The sequence below is a fragment of the Cryptotermes secundus genome, unplaced genomic scaffold (assembly GCF_002891405.2).
Source record: "Cryptotermes secundus unplaced genomic scaffold, Csec_1.0 scaffold298, whole genome shotgun sequence".
In the NCBI taxonomy this organism is placed as follows: Eukaryota; Metazoa; Arthropoda; class Insecta; order Blattodea; family Kalotermitidae; genus Cryptotermes; species Cryptotermes secundus.
The window spans coordinates 2,232,222-2,256,817 of record NW_019741976.1 but is presented as its reverse complement, the minus strand read 5'-3'; the positions used below and the strand labels follow the sequence as shown (position 1 = coordinate 2,256,817).

Sequence of the window (24,596 nt, the reverse complement as noted above, 5' to 3'; positions counted from 1 at the left end):
TACACGTATCTGTTTCTTGCTGAAAAATTGGGTTTGAAGCACCATTTTGTTGAATTTAGGTGAGTGATTAAAACTACCCAGTTCAATCTACATGCTATTTTTAATTCACAGTGTTCTTTTTAAACCGGTTGATTGGTTTTACTCTCGTTGTAAATCTTCATGCCCTCTGTCCGAATTCATTGCAGGAGTATGGGAAGCATTTTCAGCCATCTCTGTCTAACAGCATACATGAGAATTTATCAAGAATTTCTCATTATTTTTTCAGTATAATCGGAAAATTGCACGTTTTCTGTTTAGACTGTACTTGGTATGATATTTCTCTTGGAATGTGCCAGTTAAGGGACTGAGCAAGTTAACATTATAAATTTATAACAGTTTGATATACAAACATGCTGAACCACAACCTGGAGCCATGTCTTAGCCAGTTACTTCCACTTAAGTATGCATTATGAAAGGCTTTGTAATAATGTTCCAAATATATTATTATTCAGGAATCACTGAATTATATTTCACTATATAGTATACTTGTGAAGAATATGCATTTCTGATGATCTGTAGATTTCTTTTTTGATAGGATAATGTTCCAAAATGGTTCTACCTGGCATCAGCATAATATTTCACTTCCCCATGTTAATTCAGTTATGTGGATGGTTTAACCAGTGGTCCACACAAATACTGATTTATCGTATTCAGATCTTCAAAAATATGACCAACAGTTTCCATGTAACATTAAAATATCAGACATAACCAACACATATAATGTAAATATTCTTTCTAAGATAAAAGATATATATGATTATGTTATTTTCATGATAAAATATGATGGAAAAAGAACGTAATGAATTAATATACTGAGCAGTACTAAACAGCCACAAGAAGTGTTGTCAGAAATCAAATTGTAAGTGTCAAAATTTCTCTTGTGTAAATTCACACATGAAATGTATAATACAGTGACTCAGTTATCTGAATCCATGTCAATTTTGCAGATCAACGCAAAACTTCCAGAGGCTGTTACTTTTGGTAATAACTTCATGTAAGAATATAAATGTTGCCTATTCCATCTGTTTCAGTGATATATATATCAGTGATGCTTTAAACAGTCTGTTACAACGAGTAGGCTCCACAGTTCATTGCAGGATTTAACTTCAACCAGAAGTCATTAGATATAATTTGGATTATCCACTGTAGTTCTCCCCTTTGTTGCTGCAAATAATTGAGAGTTCACTATATTGGAGTGTAGCTGACAAAATATAATTGAGCTATTCTTGCCATTAATCTGTATCAATGAAATAATCTTCTGCATTTCTTGCCATACACTGCATTTTATGCTTTGCAAATAATGGTACAGTAATGTGGTAGAAATGAATATCTGTGACGCCAAGGTCAGTGTATGAGCACTGGCATCTTTTTTATGAAACTGTGTTGACTGAAGCTGAAATTAGGTTTAGTACAATTTTTACTTGAGCATATTTGCTAATTGAATTACCACTATAATCCACTGGAAGTAACTATTAATGGTCATTTGTTATATTTCTGAGTTATGCCATCTGCATTTTTCATCCCACTTTCTGAACAGTCTGTGTGAAATCATAGTGGAAGATGGAGCTAGTGACCGCTACATATTCATTACATGTACCTGCCAAGTACCTGGTGTATATGAGTGACTACATGAACAGTTTTGCCAGATTCAACACGTAAATAGGGATTATTGAGATATAATCTGAATACATACCATTACAACAGATAATGTATGTAGAGGAAATATTTATTCTCAGCTGGTATTTGAATTGTCAGTTGTTATTATTTTCATTAATACAAATTAGTAAAGTACGTTAACTTTCCTTAGCAAGCTCCAAGTGATAACAGTTCTTATAATTGCAAAAATATTCTGTAATGTTTCAAGAATGAACCCTGCTAGTTTGTTAACAAAGCATTTGGAAATCTGTTTTAAGAATACTCTTAAGAAATACATACTGCAAGACTGAGTTTCTTGAAATACAGTACTAACTTCACTTGTACACTAGATGGTGCTGAATGAATACTGGTATAAGTCTTTGATGCTCAGCCTTTATTTCATTATATTTACAGGGTTTTCAATTGAAACTATAGTAGCTAATGGCAAATATTCTGAATAGCGGAACAAATAGTAATTCTGTGATTTGTATAGTCAAATAATAGGATACAGAATTTTCTGTCCTATATACTGTAATGTGAAAGAACTGTATTTACATGGAAATAAGTTAAAATATGTACAATTTCTGTAACTTTCATGTTATCAATTTATGTATGCTGCATTATATTTCACTGTTTTTTTTTATATTGAACATTTCAAATTTCACAATTTTTTTCCCTTTCCATATTCCTGCATTCATAGGTTAGTTTTGGTTATAGCAGATCTCAACACAGGATATGTAACAGGCAGACTACAAGAAATTGAAGAGAATTTGTGTAAAATTTGGAATATGGTATCATAAACAGCAAAAGTATTATAAATTGACGCTTATATTCTTCATCATTTGTTATCTATGAAAAATTTGGGTGGATGATTTTATAAGAACTGGGTTTTACCCAAACAAATTTAAATCTTGTATAAAATTCCATTGATTTTGTAAATCTGGCTTCAAGAAAGAAAGGATGATTTTGTAACAGACAGTGAGAGAGACAACCAGATTAACTCTACAACATACCCAGCCTACTATTTGTATGATTTCAAAATTAATGTGTGTATGCCTACACATTTTTAGCAGGTTTGTGCTGATGCTATATAGTCTCAACACTGACAATGTCATTAAAATAACCTAAATAACCTAAAAAAACACGTTTTAGTTTTACTTATCTCTTGCATAATACTAAAACATCATGTTTTCATTTGACTTGTAGTTATTTCATGTTTGTAACATTACATAGTTTTAAGCTAATATTCTGTTAGTCCAGGTTATGGGTATCTGTCTGGGCTGCATTTGAAAATGTCACACAATTTAAATACCCAGAAACAGCAATAACAAATGATGAATGCGAATGTACACAGTGTTAACACAAGACACAAACACTGTCTTCATAAACCAATTGCTAACCTCTCATGCTTTCATAAAAGTGCATATTATACTGGGATCAACATTTTTAATAACCTGCCATCTGATCTCAAAGGTCTTATGAATGAAAAGGCATGAATTAAAATAGCACTGAAACGATACTTAAATACACATTCATTCTACTCTGTTGATGAATACCTATTGTCTAGAAAATAACTTATGTATCTTTAAATAGCCTTGTGTGTAGTCACTGTGTATTCTTGGTCTCTTTTGTGTGAGAACTCCATTGGGACTGTACATATTTTTTGTATTTATATGACATACATGTATTCCACATCCTACAGTCATTTTGACTAATTTTGGATCCATGGAATGCAATGCAATGTAATGTAATGAAGATGGGGTTCAGAATGAAACTCGGAGAAAAATACCTTCTGATAGTGCTTGCTATCTACAGATAGGACATTTGGAACAATACCCACCACATCACAATGTTTTGATGTATGTCACATATATATCATAAACACAGCTAATAAGTGACAGGATAGTCATTGTTGGTGCATTCCACACACTGCATGCTTAGTAATATAAATAAAATTTGACTTATGTTTTATGTATTAGCTGATTGAACTACCAATTAATGGCAGGATTTAGGCACTTTACCACAGATGACATTTTGTGTATACCAGGTACTGATGACAAGATTGAGGGATGCACTGAGAGTGGCACACATTTTCAGCAAAGTGATATCATTATCCACAGTGATCTTGATTACAAATCTGAGGAGAATGTGAAAGAATGTTGAATATGAGACATGCATATGGGAGTATGGCTGACATATGAAAGTTTTGAAAATGGAGAAGAAGAAGAAAGGAAAGCACCTAAACACACTGGAGAAGTATCACACACACAAATATATATATAAGGTGAGTGAGGATGGACTGCAAATGAATGACACACCGACACCCACAACCCTATATTCAGAGTGATACAAGAATTAAATAACAGATTGTAAGAGGAGGACCAGTCCAACTCAGAGAAGCATTCAAGAACAAGACATGCAGCAGAGCACTCGGCAGGAAGGAGCACGACATTCTAACTACGGTGAGTTCACAAGTAAATAACCACATGACACAAAAAGAACTTCACATTAACAAAATTCTAATGAAATTTCACACATGTAATAGCAGCAACACAGAAACCAGCAGTTTCCCTGTTAGATATATTCTAACACCTGATGATGGCCATAAATGTGACGTGTAAATTTTAAATTTAAAACTTAAACATTTTTAAGTTAATAGACTCTTAAAATAAGATTTATAATATGGAACAGTGCAACAGAATGCTACAATACAGTATTGTGGAAGAATGAGAACTTTATCAGCAGAAGTTGAAAAAGGAATTGCCAACGAAATAAATGCATTTTGTATTTGAAATGAACTAGCTGGAGGAGACTGTGAAGTGTAAGCATATGCACATTCACAGTAAAGGGCACAGAGATACAAAAGGAACTACAAGAAATGAGATCTTTGCTTGGGATTTGCTTGTCTTCTGTGGAAGAAGCAAGAGAATCACAGAAACGTTCTTGAACTTTAGAATACTGATGAAACTCGAAGTCGTAACATGCTTGTTGCCTTTGTGGCCATATGGACTAATTTGTAGCAAGTTGTAAAACATCTACTGAGTGGGTGGGTTCTTCACAGTTTCATACTAGGACTGTTTTGTGACTATTGCATTTTCATCGCATATAAACCCAACACACCTGTTAAGTATTAACTAAAAATCATAGCCCTCTGATGCCATGTTATTCTTTATAAACAACTTGAAAGTGTATGATATTAAACAAAGGGGCAATACCTAGTAGCCAGTTCACCAGCAGGCATCATGAGACTGTTTAGTCACACTGATGGTTCAAACAGAAATTTTGGTACCAACAATGTGTATAGTAGTTTAGCACTTCCTAAATATGTCCTAGAAATAAAACTACATGTCTAAGGGATTATGAGGAGAGATCCTTCCAGAATATCTGTCATGGAAAACAGAGCACTTAGATCCTCAGTCTGGATTTTTGGGTTGTATCTTATTTTCATATGTCAAGAGAAGAAAGTCTGTATTACCTTGTTGAAGCAAAACTCTGTGATAAGGAAAGCATGAAGATCTGAACATAATTTTGGACTACAGCATGACCAGAGGCATAGCAGACAAGACGTGTTGCAGATACTCAACAGCTCCTGTAACAAGGTCATCACCAATAATATGTAGGATTTGAGGTCCTTACTGCTGTGGTTAAGACGATTCCTATCTTCTGGTATAAAACGCCACATTCTGGAGAAACATGCTCCCACCATCATGCTCTGCGTGCTGTCTTCTTCATGCTGGTTTCTTGCTTGGCTTATTCTTCTACCCTGAAGCTGGAGGCAACATGGCCCTCCAAAACATCAGATGACTTTCAATGGACTACACAGTGTTATATCCCAAGAAGATATGATTATCACTGCTGCTTTTCCTTCTATTGATAACTGTTGGAGGTATAAATGAACTGCCTTCCTTGCAAACAAAAGCTATCTTCAACTAAATCAAAGAAAAGTTTTTGAAGTTACACTGAAACTAATGTATTGAGTTCGTGAACTCCAAAAGACAAAAAGAACTTCCAAGAAGCATGGTTCATGGGCTGTATGTTGGCGTTAGAATGGATGTGAATTTTGGCCCCCCACAGTGAGAATATTCTCCAGCTATGTCTGCAAGAAATATTAAAAGAAAAAAAAAATTGCTACAAACGTTATAATGATAGCTCTGCTTGAGGGGTTTCATCTTGGTTTAGGCATTGAATTTTAAATGTTTATGTATTACAACACATATAAAAGGTTTAATTATGTACAGAGTGGCCTTCTCTAATGAAAACACTTAATGTACGATTCTTCTGGTTATAATGCAACGAATGCATTGAGTGCCCCATGCGTCCGCTCACATAAAACCACAGGCGCACCAGCTCGGTTGTTAATGACCACTAAAATTCTTTTCTTCTAAATTTCGTTGTATAATTTATGCGTTTGACAATTTTAATCACAGCTCTCAAGCATATTATTAATACCTACTCGAACCGTTATTTCTGAAGTCCTATGTGGCATATGATTGGCTACCCAGATGTGTTTTGAAAGGCGATTTCTTATTGGTGGACAAGTTCTATGAGAGAAGAGGTTTTATTGGCGGACATGTTCTAGCTTCTGTTAAGAAACTCGTCCTGATTGGTTCCTCCTTAACTTGGCCCGAAGGTATAAAAGTGGTTATTTTGAAAAATTGAGTCCTACTTTAGGTCTGGAAGTCCTGTGAGACGGTTGCAGTCAAAGTCTTAATTGTGCAAAGGGTTTCTGTTTCTTGTGCTTCTTGTGTTCCGCTTTGCTGGTAATACTGACATGGAGCCATTTTATTCTCTGGCATTTGCGTTTGGATTGAACTCTCTATTGGAAGGAGATATGTTCGACATTGTTGGAAAACTTCCTGAAGAGATAAGTGTCATGATTCTGAGGTAAGAAAATACTCCTTTTTTTTATCATAGGGTGTGAGTGGCCATAGTATGTAATTTAAATTTGTGTTCCAATAATAAGACATAGAAATGCTAGGAAAACTAAAAATATTATCAAGACACGAAAATAGTTGTGTTACCTCTGAATGTGTTATTTATTAATGAGCGATGGCTTCCCTCACATCGTCTAGTGATAATTCGTTGAAGGAATGAGATCGTTCAGATTTTATGTTTTGGGCTATGTTTAGGGTTTGTTACAGTACCCATATTTTGTTCATTTGTCGATTGTTTAAGCAGAAAGTATGTGGTTTACAGAATGTAAAAGGGTTTGGATAAATGAGGTTCTTTATTTCATTTTGTAGATACGTTTCGTAAACGGAAAGCAGATCGATATTTTACTTTCAACAATACAGCAAATTCGCCTTTTAGAAAACTATAAGCAGCTTCCTGGTGTTTTTTTCGGCGTCGTTTTTATTTCCAGGTTTCTATGTTCACAATTAGTAATTTCGCCTGCAATTAAAAAATTTGACGATTTAACGTAGATATTCTCTAAGGAATACATCCTGTTGTGCTGAGACGGGAACAGTTCTGAAGGTCATTTTAACGTAGATATGCCCACCATTTTGTTTATAGAAGCGTGTAAATGATTCCGTGTTCACGTTCTTTTTATAATTCCAAGTTTCACGGAACATTCAAGTGAAGAGTATTACTCTTAGCGAGAGCAATAGAGAGTATTTTCCTGCATATCAGTGAACTAATTTGAATTAGGTAAGGGTTATAACCGTAACTGGAATAAATTTGGAATAGTTTAGTTTCGTAATTAATGTACAGTAGTTCTTTTTTAACTGAGACTTTTGTCCCAGAATACCAAGAGGCATGATGAAATAACTGTAAATGTTGCATACTCCCAACTTGAAATGCTATAAATCCTAAATCTAATCAAGTTTCAGTTGAAAATACTCAAAATGTCTTTGTCTAAGAAACCATAACTCCTCACAGAATGTCTCCAAATCTAAATTTTTTTATTCTTGGCAGTACAGCCCCAGTGGACCTAGGCCTACCTCCATGAACTTCTCCGTTCACTTCGGTTTTTCTAGAGATTACACATTCGGTAGGACTCCTTGGGTGGGTGATCAGCTTGTCGCAAGGCTTTTACCTGTACACAAGCACAGAAAATCGCACACACACAAACTAAACATCCATGCCCTGAGTGGGATTCGAACCTGTGATCCTGATTTCCAAGCAAGCAAAGACATGCCTTGGACCGCTCGGCTACTGTGACCGGCAAATCTGTATCTCTACACATGTAAAATATATATCTTATGCACTGAAAAACGTACTTTGGAGAAAAGTGTTATGAGACAAATTTTTGTGCAGTTTTTTAGTAGTAAATTTAGTTTATAATTTTAGTCTTCACAGAAAGTTAAATGTAAAATTTGTGGTGTACTGTAACTGAAAGTCATCTTCATGATGCCTTCACTGTATATTGAAGATGATGAAGTAGAATGCATAGAAAGAGGGACTGGTAAGGTTTCTGAAGGATGCTATTTATGCAATTTTGATACAGTGTAACAGCCCTACTCACTATTGAAGATGCATGAAGAAAACTGCATTCCAGTATGTGCATATACATTATATTCTATTCAAATGCTAGCATTCATCCAAATTAAGAGCTAAAAAAAGTATGTTATTGAAGGAATTCAGTTTTCCCCAAACTGCCAGTTAATATTATAGAATTCAAATGTATTTTGAATAAATATTTGCTCTTGGTACATTGTGCTGTTAACATATTCACTGAATCCTCATGTACAATCAGATATATGTATTCCAGAAGACTGATTTCAACTTCCAGATGTATTAGAATGCAGTTTGAATCACTGGAAATGAAGCAAAGAAATGTGGTTCCATTTTACATTTTACAGTTTATATTTTAGATACCCTTGTATTGAGTGTTATGTTTACATAGATTATGGATTAATAAGTGTAGAATGTCCACATCCCTAAATCCTAACAGTAGTAAAAGTTCATGGCATTCATTCATGTACTTCCACCATTATTCATCCAACTACGCACTACTTGTAGAAGCTCATTTATAGTTGGTGCCACCAATCTGTTAGCTTGGCCTCTGCTCAGTAATTGTAGGCAGGAAGGCGAGAGGGATTGAAAACAGGTTATTTATTATTCAAACTGCAAGTTGTTGACAGTGAAAGTGATCACTTGCAGTAGCTGTGTGCTATGCCTTCAACTGGTTCCATGTTGTCTTAGACTGTGTAACCAGATTCAAGCTCATAGATTGGTGGTAGCAATTGTGCTAAATGACAGATCATTCCTACTACACAAGTAATTATTTCATATTCCCTTTAAAGTAATCTTGCTCCCACTAGATTTATCGGGGATAATGTTGTATGTATATTGTGTTTTATGTGTAGAGTAGCATGTCTGGTTGTCTTCTGTAATTAATTTGTGTTCAAAATTTTATTTGCAGAATGTTGGACTCCAAGACCCTTCTGTCTGCAGCTATGGTCAGCAAAAAGTGGCTGAGCTTGTGCCATGCAGATTTGACTCTGCGTACTAGAATCAGGCAGCAGATACATCAGGAAAGAAAGGAAATTTGGAATCCACGTGTTATAGTGAGAACATATCAGAATAACTCTCAGCCTTTAGCAGCCTTCAGTGGAGTCCATAGGATAACTGTTTCAGCTGTATCAAGTAAGTTTTAAACATTAAGCCTTCTAATAATGATACTTTGATATTTATCAGTAGCTCTGGGATAGTAATAATATTCATTTAACCATACATAACACTGTCCTGTGGCAAGCTTTGTGAACATGACAATGAACCTTTGGGTTCTAGAAAAGGCAATGAATTTCTAGACTAGCTGAGTCATTGTTAGATTCTTAGGTAGGTTGTGAAATCTCCATATAGAATTGTAAGACAACAGTTTTGATCATTAAATTGAAGAAAACCTGAAGTCAACATAAAATGGGGATCACACTGCACATTGCATGTGATTATGAAATAAAATGTGTGTTGGTTTCTGTAAAGTCTCAGAGAAGGTCAACCTGCAAATTCATGAAAGAAGCAGTGTAAAGAGGCCAGGTCTATTTCATGGCGTTGTCTCTTTCTTGCACAATATAAACCTGCAAGAAAAATAATGCTATAATGTATCAAGGACATACTTCCTGAGATTACTTCCACTATTCTGTGCATCTTGTTCTATCAGGCAGACAGATACCTCTTCTACAGTGGTCAACAGATTTTGCACTCCATGTTACCATGGTGCCTAAAATTTTGATTGTGACATTTATTATTTTTGGAGTTTAGGTCTAAAATTTTCAGTATTCATGAATTAAAATATTTACATCTCATTGCTTCTAGTTTTTACTATCATGCAACTTCATCTAACAGTGAAACTTGAACTGTTCAGAATATATTATCAGTCTGCAGAAAAGTAATAAATGTTGTGATTGCCATAACTAGTAAGTAGGCTTCCTTCGTGCTAAGTCCTGTCTATAGTGACACTCCCATAACACGTGACAATATCTTATTCTAAAGAGCACTGAATGAAGCTTCGTACATGTACTTTAGTCTTCTGTCAACATTCAAAGTATGTTGAATTTTCATGCATATCACGTTCTGATAATTGGTATAGACTTGTAGAGGTATCTGAGAATGTCTTTGTAATGATGTGAAATTTTTATGAAAGCATTATGCATTTTATAACCACTGACTAATTAGACTCATTCATTCACTTTACATTCTGGCCCTGATTTGTGGACTTGATGACTAGGTCCGTAAGCAGTTGTGGGTGTCTTCTCTTGTGCATTGTTACATTAATGCTGAGCAATTAAGGTCTATTGTCGCTGATATGTGTGAAATATAAAATAGTTGTAAGCAGACTGTCTTAAAATATGCATGTTGGATGTGCATCAGTATAACATTGTTGGTAGAAAACTAAAATAACATTCTGATGTTTGAGAGAATGTTTCATAACGCTGCAGGAACTATGTGTCCATTTGTTTGTTTCTGGGACATTGTATGATATATATGATGTTATTACAGATTGGATTTACTGCCTCTCATCACCATCTCATATCATCACATCATGAATTGTTAGCTTATGAAGAGTGAGTATGATAAGCTTAATTTGTTACTAGACTGGCGAAAGTTCCTTCACTTATATTTTGTTTAGTGGTTTAGCCTTAGGGGATACAAGTAGCTATAGAGGAGTCTCCAGCAAGTTTTGTGGCCGTTTTTATTTGTGAAGAAATTTCTAAGGAGAAATTTGTGTGTTTGGTTTCCAAAGTTGTTTTCATTTTTTATGCACAGGTCATTGTTTAAATTGGTGATTTCAGGTCTCCACAGTATAAATTACAGCTGTTATTTATTTCTGTTAGTTAGCCATCTCGCATGCAACTTGCTTTATAAAACCCATAGAACTTTTAAACCTTTTAAATATTATAAATCTTTTAAAAGTTTTAAAAATCAAGTTACATGTGAGATGGCTAACTCACAGGAATAAATAAGTGATGTGCAACAGGATGCCACAATATAATACAACTGTTAGTCTTTCATATGAAACCTAAAGTTGACAACATTTACATGAGTTCACATTCAATATGGCATTACTAATTAATTACTGCATGTATTGTTACGTTTCATCAGATAAAGTCTGATTTTTGTACCACACACTGGAACTTCTTTGGTGGTTGCAAATGAATGTGTGAAGTTAATAAGGATTCTTCTATAGCTGTGAGAATAAAATAAATTATAGGCTAAGTCTTAAACATGATGTGTTCTCAATTTTTTATGTCAAATTGGTTGTATACTAATATGATACTTACTTCCAGATACTCGCCCAAGACCTGAAAAGATCCAGCTGCCAGTAACCCAACGTCACAAAATTCCAGCTGCAGGACAGTCTCAGGCAGTATCCATGAAGAGAAAATTTTCCAAGAAGCCAAAAGTAAAGAGCATACGGATGTGAGAATCTTTTTCTTTTGAAGAAAAGGTAATAATAAAATAACTACTTCCAGGTATATTCTAGTCATGCCCTAAAATTAGACATGAACACCATTCTTTTACCAACTACAGGAGATATATTACTGAGGAAATGCAACAGTTATGAAGACCAAGGTCCCATGAGGAACTGGAGTTTAGGGAAACTGGTTACTTTTAACGCTCAATCAAAGCTGAAAATTCCCCCTCACACGCATGCACATGTACATGCATGCATACACACACAAAATCATACATGTAAGATGTTTAAAAATAAGACTTTTATTGTTTTGACTTCACCGATTTGGACAAGGGTTTGCTCTCCATTAGTTCGAACAGCTGAAACTTTAATCTCATCAGTTAAACAAGTTCTGTGTTTTATTGATTGCTATCACCTTTATGCTTTCTTTTGCAAGAGTGGTTTTTCGTGTTCTAAATTATTTTTATTATTAAAGTTATGGTATTCTTCATACTTTTTGAGCACTGAATACTACATATAATTTCATTATGCTGAAAGACAGAGTGGTACTATATTCATCACAGTTCTTGTTGGGGTCATTATGATGATTTTCAAAACATGACACACAACAGTGTTTAAAAATAATTACAGCCATATAAATTTCAGTTATTAGGTCTAAGGATCAAATTGTGGGTACCACTATTTCCTTTTAGTCCCAAAATATTGTCAGTGAAATTCCTGACAGCAAGTTAATATTCCTCTTTAGTTTTTAGGAACATGGCTTCTGATCACTAGTACACACTGCATAATATTTGCATTTTATTTTTAAGACATGATCCATAATTTTTGGGCCCATTTTTCATGTTCATACTCTAGCTCCTTGAAATAGTTCTGTGTCAGTTTACCTTTTATTCATAATTTATCACATATGTATGGCAGAGATTGTGGAGTTAATGCTCATAATTTACCAGCCACTCAGTGATGGTTGTAGGTATTAAGAATCTTGTATTATTTGTGGTTAATGTGGAATCTGTTTTTTTTTCAGGTGCAGAACTGAGCAGCCCATGAATACTGAATATGAACTTTGTACATATGTGTGACATGTTGTGCTATATATATATATATATACTTGTATACAATATATACTGTACTTCAACAGGATGACTTTCATTAAATTGATAATATGAATTAAGTTTTGTTTCCAATTCATTTCAGATTTGAGGGGATTTTCTTGATAGTTATCCCTTGAATTATTCAGAATATTTAATACCCATGTACACATTTTATGTGGTTGTAGCTCCGGAACAAAATCTTGCAATAACATGTTTAACAGCATGTAGAGTTCAGATAGTCATGGAATAATGTCCTCTCTCCTTCCTGCACACATTTGGAATGCCCTGTTCATGCACATGTAGGACTGTATGCCTAGATTTGATGATCTAGTTTGTATAATATGCTATGCAGGCTTCCAGATTGTCTGCTCAGCCTGGTATCTTTTCATCCTGCATATGTATATAGCAGAGTTTACCATATTTTCATACTCTGTATGATTGTATGACTCTGTACTTCATGTCTAAACAACTTATGTGATGGTGGTTTCCTATTTGTAGTGATGTTTGCCTTCTGAAGATGGTCCACAGAGACCGAAACATGTAAGGGTGTTAAGTTTTCATGTATTAAAAAACTGACAGGTCACATTGGACGGAGTGATTGATATTTGTAATTGTTAGTGTGACGGACCAGAATGAAACAAATCAAACTGTATGACTAGCTTCCACAGCCCCTCACACTCCACAAAATAAAATTGCGAGTACACTGTTGTGCATGACTATTATGACAATGTGGCAACACTGTATTATTCAGCTGCATCGGTAGACTATAATTTACTTTACTAGCCTCTGTAGCTCTGCCTGGGATATTAAACTCCAATTATTTGAGATTTAAATTCAACGTGCAAGGAACTAAATATTAATGCTGATTCTTAATGAACTGGCTGATTATCTTAATTGGAATATTCTGCGACTCTCCTGAGTCAATTTGGTCAAATGTTTGATCGATGTGTTTGCTGGTAATCTCACACTTGGTTCTGGCCTAATGGTTGAGATATACAATGCATTGGCGCCGTGCATCTTTCCTTTTTTTAAATGTGTGCCAGTATGCTGGGTCAGTTCTTTGCTAGTATGCAACAGTCAATAAATAAGGAGACTGCAGATGGCTCTGCATTTATGCTATGCTATCCTCCAGTATGAAATTCTGTATTGTCAGCGTCAACTCTTACCTTAATATCTTTTCATATATGTTTGAAGTGTTTCTTCTTACCTGTTAAAAGGGAATATAATACATAAATTGTTAATTTCTAAGAAGCAGCGAGACTGAATTGTTATGGGGGTTGAGAGATTTAGCTATAAGATCAACATTTTTATGAATAATATTTTTGAACAAAGACTGCTAATTTAATCCGATCACTTTTTATTGTTTCATGTTCATCTTATCACTGCATACCATCACCAGTACACAGAAGAGCCGTTTTGGGCAAATGCTGTAGATACAAATACAGTACTTTCTCTAGAACTGATAGTGCCTGTACACAAATTTCTCTGAAGATGTGAAATGCCTCAGTCAGTATAGTGACAGGCTATGGGCTGCACACCTGGGGTTTATTCCTGGCAGGGGCAAGGGTTTTCCCTCCTCCGTAGCGTTGAGACCAGCTTCAGGGCCTACCTTGCCTCTTATCCAATGGTTGCAGGGGGCCCTTTCTCTAGTGGTGAAGTTGCCAGTGGGTGAGGCTGGCCACTCAGCTCCATCTAGTGCTGAGGCCAAAAATGGTGCTTATGCCATATGCCTTCATGACCTGGTGCTTAAGCACAGGGACAACTCTACCTTTTTACCTAAATTTGACCACAGGACTGGTGATAGGTTGTAATATCTTGATGAAAGCACACCTTTAATGTATTTAACTTATTATTTTCAGAAAAGGGAACAACAGGTTTGATTGAACAGAATTAATATAAAGTTGTCCCAGTGCTTAAGCACATCAACACAAGCTGAAGATGAATGGAGGGGGGGGGGGGGAATTGGATGTATCCTTTCCCACATTCTTGTTCCCAGCGGTGGATGCAAGTAGATGGTTAATTTAAATTTACTACACATGATTCAGCAAAATTATTTACCAAGAGCATGATTATTGCTTCTAGGAGATGTTAGTCAAGACCTTGGTTTACAAATAAACGCGGAAAACTAAAAGTTACTAACTTATCACCCAAATGCAAGACAAAGTTATGATACAAAGCTTAGTCAAGTACAGTACGTAATATCTCTTTCTTAACAATTTTTGAACTGCACACTGAAATACGAGTATCTCTTTCTCGGAAACCATTTGGAATAGGACATGTATACACTTTTCTGTTTAGAAGGATCGATACTATGATTTCCCGACCTTTCCTCCTGGGACATACTGTATATAAAATATGGGAAATTTGTGTTCTTATTTAAATGTGAACATTTTAATAGCTTTTATTTCTAGCCTGTGTTCTTTATTTGGAAAAATAAATGGAGGCTTATAAGATCATCTTGTTGTCTGTTTGTGTATCCCTCTGTCTTTCCTTCTGTCTGTGTATCTCCTCTTTTTTGTTAGGAATCCTATGAAATCACCTTGCTGTCTGTGTGTGTGTTTCCCCCTATTCTTTTTAGTTTTCTATGCAGTCTGTCTTATTAAATGAAACTGATTAGTTCATCCCAGAACTTTTTGTGTCTAATATGAGATCGCTTTATATTTGTCTGTGTGTTTGTGTGTCCCATCTCACTTTTGAGGCTTCTGAGATCGCCTTGATGTCTGTGTGCAGCTCTCTATCGTTGCTAGGCAACAAGCCTTCTGTATGAGCCCCACTTTTCATTTCTTTCTCTGTTGCGCTAATACGTATATTACTGTAACCGATCAGTCTTGTCCAACTCATCGTAACTGAGTTAGGGGATGTGTAATGTGGGCGGACAAAGCTATCTATATATGGCTCTAGAGCCCTTGTGGACCTTTGTCGCTCTTTCAGTTTCTTAATACATAGACAGTCGGTAGGACTCTTTGGACGGGGGATCAGCCCGTCGCATAACCGCTACCTACACACAGATATCCATGCCTCGAGTGGGATTCGAAATCCCAGTTTCCGAGCGGGCGAAGACGGTTCATGTCTCAGAACGCGCGGCCGGCCACTGTGATCTGCAGGCGAGTATATACATCCGTTAGTTGTGGTAATTATGGAATTGTATGGAATTGGTAACTCAGCTGGTAGAAATCTGATTCGGTCTCGCTGGGCGGAGTTACAGGGAAAAACACAGTGAGTCACTCGTGATAACGGAAGTTTAAGTATTCAGAAGTCATAAGTTGGTATCCTTGAATTTGAATTACTGGAGCCGGCAAGGCGATAGGGTACAATAATATACGGGTAAATCTAGAGGGAGTGTGATCTAAACGAAATTCCCAAATATTGAATAATTTTTAAATTAATTTATCAAGCGATCAAGAAACACGTCGTGTTCTGAAGTGTAAATAATGAACCTCGTGACTACTTGTACTTCACCCCCAAATCGAATATATCCAATCCTATTTGCCAAACTCAACGAAAATCACGTGAAACTAACTAATCCATTCGTTCCCACAGCTGCGACCCCACTTCAACTGGCAGGCCCCTCTAGGCCTGACTTAACAGTGACATTGATTGCTTGCAGCCCAGATTTGTGGCTCCAATTTTCTAAATGGACTCCAAGCTCCACTACATATACACATACCTGTTACCTGACAAAGCAATGTGATATTTATGTATTTCAAACTTACTTTGTTCTGTCATGAAAAGACTGGGAATTTAAATGATCGATCTAAATCTTTCACTTTTATTATCATGTAAATCAAGCCGAATCAATAAATCAAAATTTAAAGAGAACTTATTTAATTTACCTATAAATTTGAGCGAACATATTAGCCTTTCTTTAGCAAATTCAGGCCCCTTTTATGTTGCCAAGATTATCTTCAATAAAGGGGCTGCGCCATCTTGTAATCTGCGGCTAACCACCATGTTTCCCTTGGTACAAGTAGAAATCCAGTGCTTCCTTGTGTTAGAGAAGAACTCGGACCCTGTTGGGCTAATCTGTGTCCTCTACCGCCCATGATTCTGTCATAAGACAGACGGACGGACTGTATGTGCCTCATCAAGGGATAAATACCAGGTTAAAAATGCGTTGATTGTGTCACTTAACGGGCAGGACCAGTTTTATTCTTCATGCCCGTCTTAATGTTCTGTGTTACTCACAGCGATACGTGATACTGAATTATTTATTTCATACAATGTACTTCCGTCTACAGTGCTACTTATTATTGTTCCCTTTCCATCCCGCAACATGTTTCGGCCGCACACGGCCATCATCAGGTGTTTATAATTCGCTATAACTGTTGCACTGTGTGGTATGTCCAACTTCTCATATCACATGTGAATGCAATATCTCTTAATTTAAAATGTGTGTAAATGGATTTTAATTAAAATCAACAAAATTAGTTAAAATTTCAATATTTTGTTTGGGGTCGTCATACATTCATCCAAACGATATTGTGTCATGTCTCCGTGTTTGGATTCATTTGCGTAGCGGTCTGGGTGTTTGTGTGTTACTGTGTAGTTCTCATGTATGCCCCTTTGGCTGTAGGTTCTTCACCTTGACCGTGAATTAGTGTTGTTTACCGTTCTGTGTATGTGTATGTTTGTAGGGGACAATAATAAGTTGCATTGTTGGCGGAATTATATTGTATGAAATAAATAATATATTAATGCATCGAGAATCTTAAATCCGACACTGAATCACTTTGAATTTTTATTTATGTTCAGTTCTACACTTTTCAACGTCTTTTTCTTAATGTAGGGTATAAGTTTATTACCAGTAAGTAAAGTAAAGGTATCCCTGTAGCAGACCGTGGAGGCCCATAGGGTTGTGAGATGTTGAGGTTCCCACATTTTCTAGACAATTGGCTCATAGATGGTGGCAAGGTTGTCAGCCCTACACGCCGGCCGCCCTTTACCTCCAAGAATATTAAAAATATATTGCTAGTACTCATTTCTGTTAGAGGCTGAGTCAACCCCAGGGCCATAGTGCAGCTGGAAGGATTAGGTTAATTGAAAAAATCCAATGACTTAATCGGGACTTGAACCCGCAACCTTCCGGCTTATAACATGGTGCCTCAACCAACTACGCTACCGCTACCGCTGTTTTATTACAAATACAAGTACAAATATTATATTATATTGTGTTCTTATAATATCGCCCTAGAAATAATGGCTAGCTCTACATACTCCTGCATTTACAAATTTTCAGCCGTTTTCATAATGCATATTTGTCACTCGAAATATACAAATATGTACGTCTGCGCACTCGCAGCCACAAACTCACACAGTTGTCATGGTTTCAATATTTATTCAAAGAATTAATTTAACATTCTCAAGAAAGAAGGAAACACAGTCTCACCGTACCTATTGGCACCTCGACACATTTGATAGAATTCCACCCTACAGCTGCAGGTGAGGTATTCATGCAATGATTTCGGGACCTATAATCAAATCATGATTCTCCTTGTTAGTACTGCTTGCTTTAGTGGATTTTTTAATTTATAACGAGCTGTATATATTCATGAGAACTTTGCAATGGGATGAGATGCAGCTCCAAGATAGGTTACAATAGATTCCNTATGTATATATATATATATATATACATATATATATATATATATATATATATATATATAAAACAAAATATACAAAACTACAATTTTTCCTGTGGTTCTGTATGAGGGTAAAACTTGGTCTCTGACATTAAGCATTAAGGGAGGAACATAGGCTAAAGGTGTTTTATAACATGGTACTGAGGAGATTATTTGGGCCGAAGAGAGATGAAGTGACAGGAGGTTGGAGAAAACTGCATAATGAGGAGCTTCATAACTTGTACTCTTCTCCAAGTATAATTAGAATACTCAAGTCAAGGAGGATGAGGTGGGCAGGGCATGTAACACGAATGGGAGGAAAAGAGAAGTGCATGTAGGAACTTGCATGTGCAAGTTAGGAAAGCCAGAAGGAAAGAGACCAATATGAAGACCAAGACGTAAATGTGTCGATAATATTAAAATGGATCTTACAGAGACAGAATGGGGTGGTATGGACTGGATTGATCTGGCTCAGGATAGGGACCAATGGAATTTTCTTGTGAACGCGATAATGAATCTTTGGGTTCGATAAAATATTGGGAAGTTCTTGAATAGCTGCACAGCTGGCGACTTCTCTAGAAGGGTTCAACTCCACGAGGTTAGTTAATATAAATATATGTCAAAGATATTATTTATGACATTATTCTGTTGGAATGAAAAATTTTGTAATCTTCGCCAAAAAAAAATGATAAATAAGTAATTAGTATTTTCAGCTGCCGAGATCAAGGAGCCAAGAATGAGGGGGGGAATATATTATTAAATTATGTGTAGATACGAATTCTGAACGAACCTTTTTGTTATATCTGATGGGACTATCTCGTAATTCGCCTGGAGGAAAGACAAAAGAAAATCATTATGAATACGTAGGATTTAATGTGTGATTCGAACTGAGTGCTTTCCTAACACACGTCTTGAGATTTGCCGCAGTATTGTATTGAAGTACTACATGTATACACACGGATGCAACCTTCTCATATGTTATAGTGGAAATTAGTAATCACGTATATGTGAATAGAATGTACTTAGCCACTGTTGCAATTCAACAAAACAATCTGCTGCTCTTGTTGGTCGAAATAAGCTCTATGTTCCCAGTACTGAGATTTGCAATATGTCGGTGCTTGTGTTTGCTCTCGACTGAATACTTGCTTCGCTCTGGCCATTGATGTTCCTGCATGAAAATGAATGCGTGATGTGGAAGTGTAGCCCGTACTGAAGTACTTGTAAGGTTGGCTGGGACTGGTTCACTGTTCGACTGTTAGAGAAACGCTTTGAGGACGGAGAATAATGAATACAGCGTGCCCCAAAAGTCAGTTAATTTAAAGCATTCTCTCATATTATCGAAAATGTTCAGAGTTAAACCTGCTAGTCAGTCTGTAGAAGTGTATTACAGCTTTGTGAGTTGGTGCGTTTAATTCTTGTAAATTCAGTAAGTAATAAAGCAATTTCTAACGTATTCACTGTCAATTTTTCTAACCAGTTAAATGAATTTTGGGGCAACCTGTATTATGCTACTATTTCATATTTACCTATTAAATATTTATAGCTCTTCTGCCGCCCGTCGATTGTTTAACAACACTGGTTATATTGCAGATGTAATTTAGCTTCGAGTAATATAAAAGATGATTATGTTCTGGGGAAATGAGAGTTTTTGGTAGGGAGCGCTCGTGGCCTGTTTGAAGATGCTCTCACGGGAGTGATTAAAATCACAAAAGCATGAGAGTATTTGGTTTCCAAAGCTAACTTTTAACACGGGAACTCCAGAATACTAAGCGGGGTTTCTAACCTCTCAACAGCATCTATCGATCTCCCATAAGTTCGTCTAGTCTGCTAAATATTCAGTCTGTGTGTGTGACAAAAATAATGAGTTCATTCCTTTTGAGTAAAATATTAATTGGTTTCAATGTTGACTTGCTATTCAGGATGCCTAATTATGGTTGTTCTCGCGGGCCACGGGTTCCTGAGTTGTATTTCATAAAGACACCAGTGGCCGCGCTGTTTATGGCTTGACATACGTATCTCCGCCCAGTCAAGCACTGAGATCGAGGGTTCGAATCAACTCTAGGCATGGATGTCTGTCTACGTGTGTTCTGTGTTTGTGTTGTCCTGTGTAGGTAGCGGCCTTGCGTTCGGCTTGTCTCCCGTCCGAGGATTCTTACCTACTCTCTACAAGATTTCAGAATTAATTCTGAATGGGAACAGGCCACATAGCCTAAGCCGTCAAGGTATGAGAAATAAACTATTGTGCTATTACTCTTATTTGCCATTAACTTTTACTTAGTGACACGGATTTTTAATTTCTTTATTGCGTAATTTAATATACTAATTTGTATCAATATGTAACAACATATGTGTTAAAAGTTATCAAATATTAACTTTATTGTTTGTATGCTGTTGTGTCATGTTGTGTGATATTCTGGCCTTCAACACAACAGATATTTAATATTAAACAATGAAATTGTTTACGTTGGTTTTGTTTAATAACTTCTAAATATTTTCATCCATATTCTGGAACACCCTCTGGAAGGTTTACTAAATATATCTCACGATATTGAAATACCCTCATATTGATCGGCATTAGTGTTAATCGTTATAATTATTATAATACATGTATTTATTACTAAAATGTATAAAATATCTTAAATTTTAAAAGTCCTCTCTTCGTTACAATGTCCACATTGAAGCCAGGAACAATACATAAACAAACGTCCACACGGTAAGTAGCACACAGCACACTGTAAAAAGGATAACAGTCAATTTACGACGTAACATTCAAGAAGATGAGAAGAAGCACAGATAAGAAACTAAAATAACTAATAATAACCTTAGATGTGAATAGTAGCAATAACATGTTAAAACAACTGCAAACCCCGGAAGATAAACACAACCTATAATACGCGACAAATAACACAGAATTTGACATCATAAAGACGATAGAACATTCAATTTTTTTTTTACAAATTTTAGTCATTATTACATTTATTATGGTGATTAACACTAATATGGATCTCTATTAGGATATTTCAATAATGTGAAACATGTTCAATTAAACTGCCTGAGAGTGGTCCAAAATATGGACCGAAACATGTAGCAGTTATTAAGTAAAACCAATGTAAACGTTCGATTACTGTATTTTGAAATATTTGTTGTGTTGTTGGCTAGAATATCGCACTATCAGATATTACTTTGATTTCTCTGTGGTCAGTATTCATGGCTACAGATCCAGAGGGCCGGGTTCGATTCCCGGAGCTACCAGATTTTTTCTGAGAAGTAGTGGGTCTGGAACGGGGTACACTTAGCCTCGTGATCATAATTGAGGAGTTATTTGAGGAAATAGCGGCTCCGGTCTAGAAAGCCGAAATTAACTGCCGTAGGGATTCGTTGCGCTGACCACGCGACACCCTCTATCCGCAAAAGTTGGCACTAAACTTCGCCGACAAGCGGCGGTCGCTCGGTCGGTAAGTTCGCTTGCGGAATAAAATCACAAAATTTCTTTCTTGTATATTATATATACAGTAAGGACAGTCTACGCAACACTATTTCTGAAAGAACAACAAAATAGACACTAATGCTTCAACATATTGTTTTTATTTGTTGCGTGAGCAACTGTATATATCATATATCCTATATATGACACACAGCAGGATGCATACTATGAAAATAATTTTTAGAAATGCAGATTACAGAACTAGTAAACAGAAAATAATTATTCTTTCCAAAAACTTCAAAATTACACAACAATTCACTCTTCTGTAGATTGTAGACCTATGAAAGTACAGCATAATGCATAGGTGGATGTCGGCATTCGTTGAAACTTAAAGTGAAGATGAACTTTGTAAGGCTGGACATGTATTTTACTAGAAAATCGAAAATTTAACTGAGTCCTTATCTAAGAAATCTGATTAGCTGGACAGTAAACACTTTAGATGATAGGGTATGTAGCACAAATGGGATAGATGAAGTGCATACAACGCTTTTGTTGGAAAGTGTTTGCTGAAAATATCAGTTGGTAGACTTAGGCGCAGCTGGGAAGAAAATAATTCAATTGACATTGAAGCACTTAAATGTGAGGGTTTGGAGGAGATTCAACTGACTTAGGTGAACATGGTGACCCAATGCTCTATTGTCTGGATACTGAAGACATCGTAAAATAGCACGCGAAAGAAATCAAGTACACGATAGTAAACCTTCAAGTCTCACAAAGGGCGGAAAGGAATATTAGCTTCTAGAAATAGATTTTGCCCTATTTGTTTACACTCATATATACACTATATTTCACTCTGAAAGCAGAAAATACTTTTGAGAGACCAGGAAATTCCTTTTAGTGAAGTGTAGGAGAGGCAATTTTCCGTCGTGCGTGCTGTGATTGCAGTTCGTTCATCCTGCGGGCAGAAGCTGGATTAATTTTGTTGCTGGGTACTTTGAACAGTGTTTTGAGAATGATTCGTGAGAGTCTGGCGAGACAATGGATTACGCTTCCCACCACTTGCCAAGTATAAATCCTATTTCACCCCCTCCCTTTACCCCACTCTCCGTGTGGCGCAATTTGAATGATTACTTTATACTGAAATTTGCTGTTAGAAATAATTTTCTGTGGAGCATTTCATTTATTAACGTTATTGCCACCTTTGGAATGGCATAGCCGTAACATATTTGTAATCCTTTAAAGCTTTGGGATCGTATGTTGAGTGACAACCAGAAAAGTTTCTGTTGGCCTAATTTGAGTTCACTGGCAGTGATTTAAATTCATACGCCGACATGACTACTGTGTCAGGGAGTTTCATAAAAATTGGCTCTATGTCTACAAACTATTAAGAACATATAGGCCTGCAAAAGCTGATCATATTAAGTGGTGCTATCCAAAAGTCCCGATATATGTTAATAACAACTATTGCGTCTTATCTGGATCTTACTCGGCATCATCACCTTCAAAGTAGCAGACAGAAATCCATACACTGAGCCGCTAGTACCTGATGCTAGCCCTTTTGAGGTCGAAAGTGCTATTGCAAAATTGAAACGGTATAAATCGCCAGGTGGTGATCATATTCCGGCAGAACTTATTTAAGCAGGAGGCGAAACATTACGTTCGAAGATCCACAAACTAATTAGTACTTCTATTTGGCATAAGGAAAAATTGCCTCATCAGTGGAAGGAGTCTATTATTGTACCAGTGCACAAGAAGGGCGATAAAAGTGACAGTAGTAATTATCGGGGGATATCACTGCTATAAACTTCACATAAAATTTTGTCCAATATTCTTATTTCAAGGTTAAGTCCATATATAGATGAAATTATTGGGGATCATCAGTGTGGATTTCGACGTAACAGATCAACTACAGATCAGATCTTTTGCATTGTCAGATATTGGAGAAAAAATTGGGAGTACAACGAGAGAGTACATCAGCTATTCGTAGACTTCAAGAAAGCCTATGATTCAGTTAGGATGGAAGTATTGTACAATATTCTGATAGAGTGTGGGATACCCATGAAACTAGTTAAGTTGATTAAAATGTGTTTAAACGAAGCGTATAATAAATTCCGTATAGGTAAACATTTGTCTGCTGAATTTCCTATCCAGAATGGTCTAAAAAGGAGATGCTTCATCGCCACTGCTTTTAAACTTTGCTTTAGAATATGCCATTAGGAAGGTCCGGGGAAACCAGGTTGGACTGAAATTAAACGGGTCACATCAGCTGTTGGTCTATGCCGATGATGTGAATCTACTGGGTGATAATGTAGATACCATAAAGAAAAACAGAGACACTTAATTGACGCAAGTAAGGAGGCTGGCCTAGAAGTAAACACAGAGAAAACTAAGTATATGTTGCTGTCTCGTCACCAGAATGCAGGGCAAAATCAAGACATAAAAATAGGAAACAGATGTTTTGAAAATGTGGCACAATTCAGATATTTGGGAACAACGATAATAGATGGAAACCTGATTCAGGAGGAAATTAAGAGGCGATTGAACTCGGGTAATGCTTGCTACCATTCAGTCCAGAAACTTTTGTCTTCTCGTCTGCTGTCCAAAAACATAAAAATTAGAATATACAAAACTATAATTTTGCCTGTGGTTCTGTATGGGTGTGAAACTTTCTCTCTGTCATTACGGGAAAAAATAGACCGAGGGTGTTTGAGAACAGGGTGTTGAGGAGAATATTTGGACCGAAGAGAGATGAAGTGACAGGAGGTTGGAGACAACTGCATAATGAGGAGCTTCATAACTTGTACTCTTCTCCAAGTATAATTAGAATGATCAAGTCAAGGAGGATGAGGTGGGCAGGTCATGTAGCACGAATGATGGAGACGAGGAATGCGTATAGGATATTGGTGGGAAAGCCAGAAGGAAAGAGACCA

General features: G+C 36.3%; 1 protein-coding gene across 1 annotated transcript; it reads left to right on the top strand.

Annotated features, from left to right (window-relative positions):
* The first annotated feature begins 6,335 nt into the window (after positions 1-6,335).
* On the top strand, positions 6,336-11,462 carry LOC111872865. Its single transcript, XM_023867096.2, has 4 exons — positions 6,336-6,558; positions 9,041-9,264; positions 10,618-10,682; positions 11,406-11,462. The coding sequence occupies exons 1-3, from the start codon at positions 6,446-6,448 to the stop codon at positions 10,662-10,664; spliced, it is 384 nt and encodes a 127-aa protein (XP_023722864.1). The 5' UTR covers positions 6,336-6,445; the 3' UTR covers positions 10,665-10,682; positions 11,406-11,462.
* Positions 11,463-24,596: the final 13,134 nt, after the last annotated feature.

What these genes read in the sequence shown, in the direction of transcription:
- LOC111872865 (XM_023867096.2), top strand. Translation starts at nt 6,446, where the DNA reads ATGGAGCCATTTTATTCTCTGGCATTTGCGTTTGGATTGAACTCTCTA. An exon ending in ATAAGTGTCATGATTCTGAG is followed by an intron (nt 6,559 to 9,040) that starts GTAAGAAAATAC and finishes TTTTATTTGCAG; the next exon opens with AATGTTGGACTCCAAGACCC. An exon ending in AACTGTTTCAGCTGTATCAA is followed by an intron (nt 9,265 to 10,617) that starts GTAAGTTTTAAA and finishes ATGTTATTACAG; the next exon opens with ATTGGATTTACTGCCTCTCA.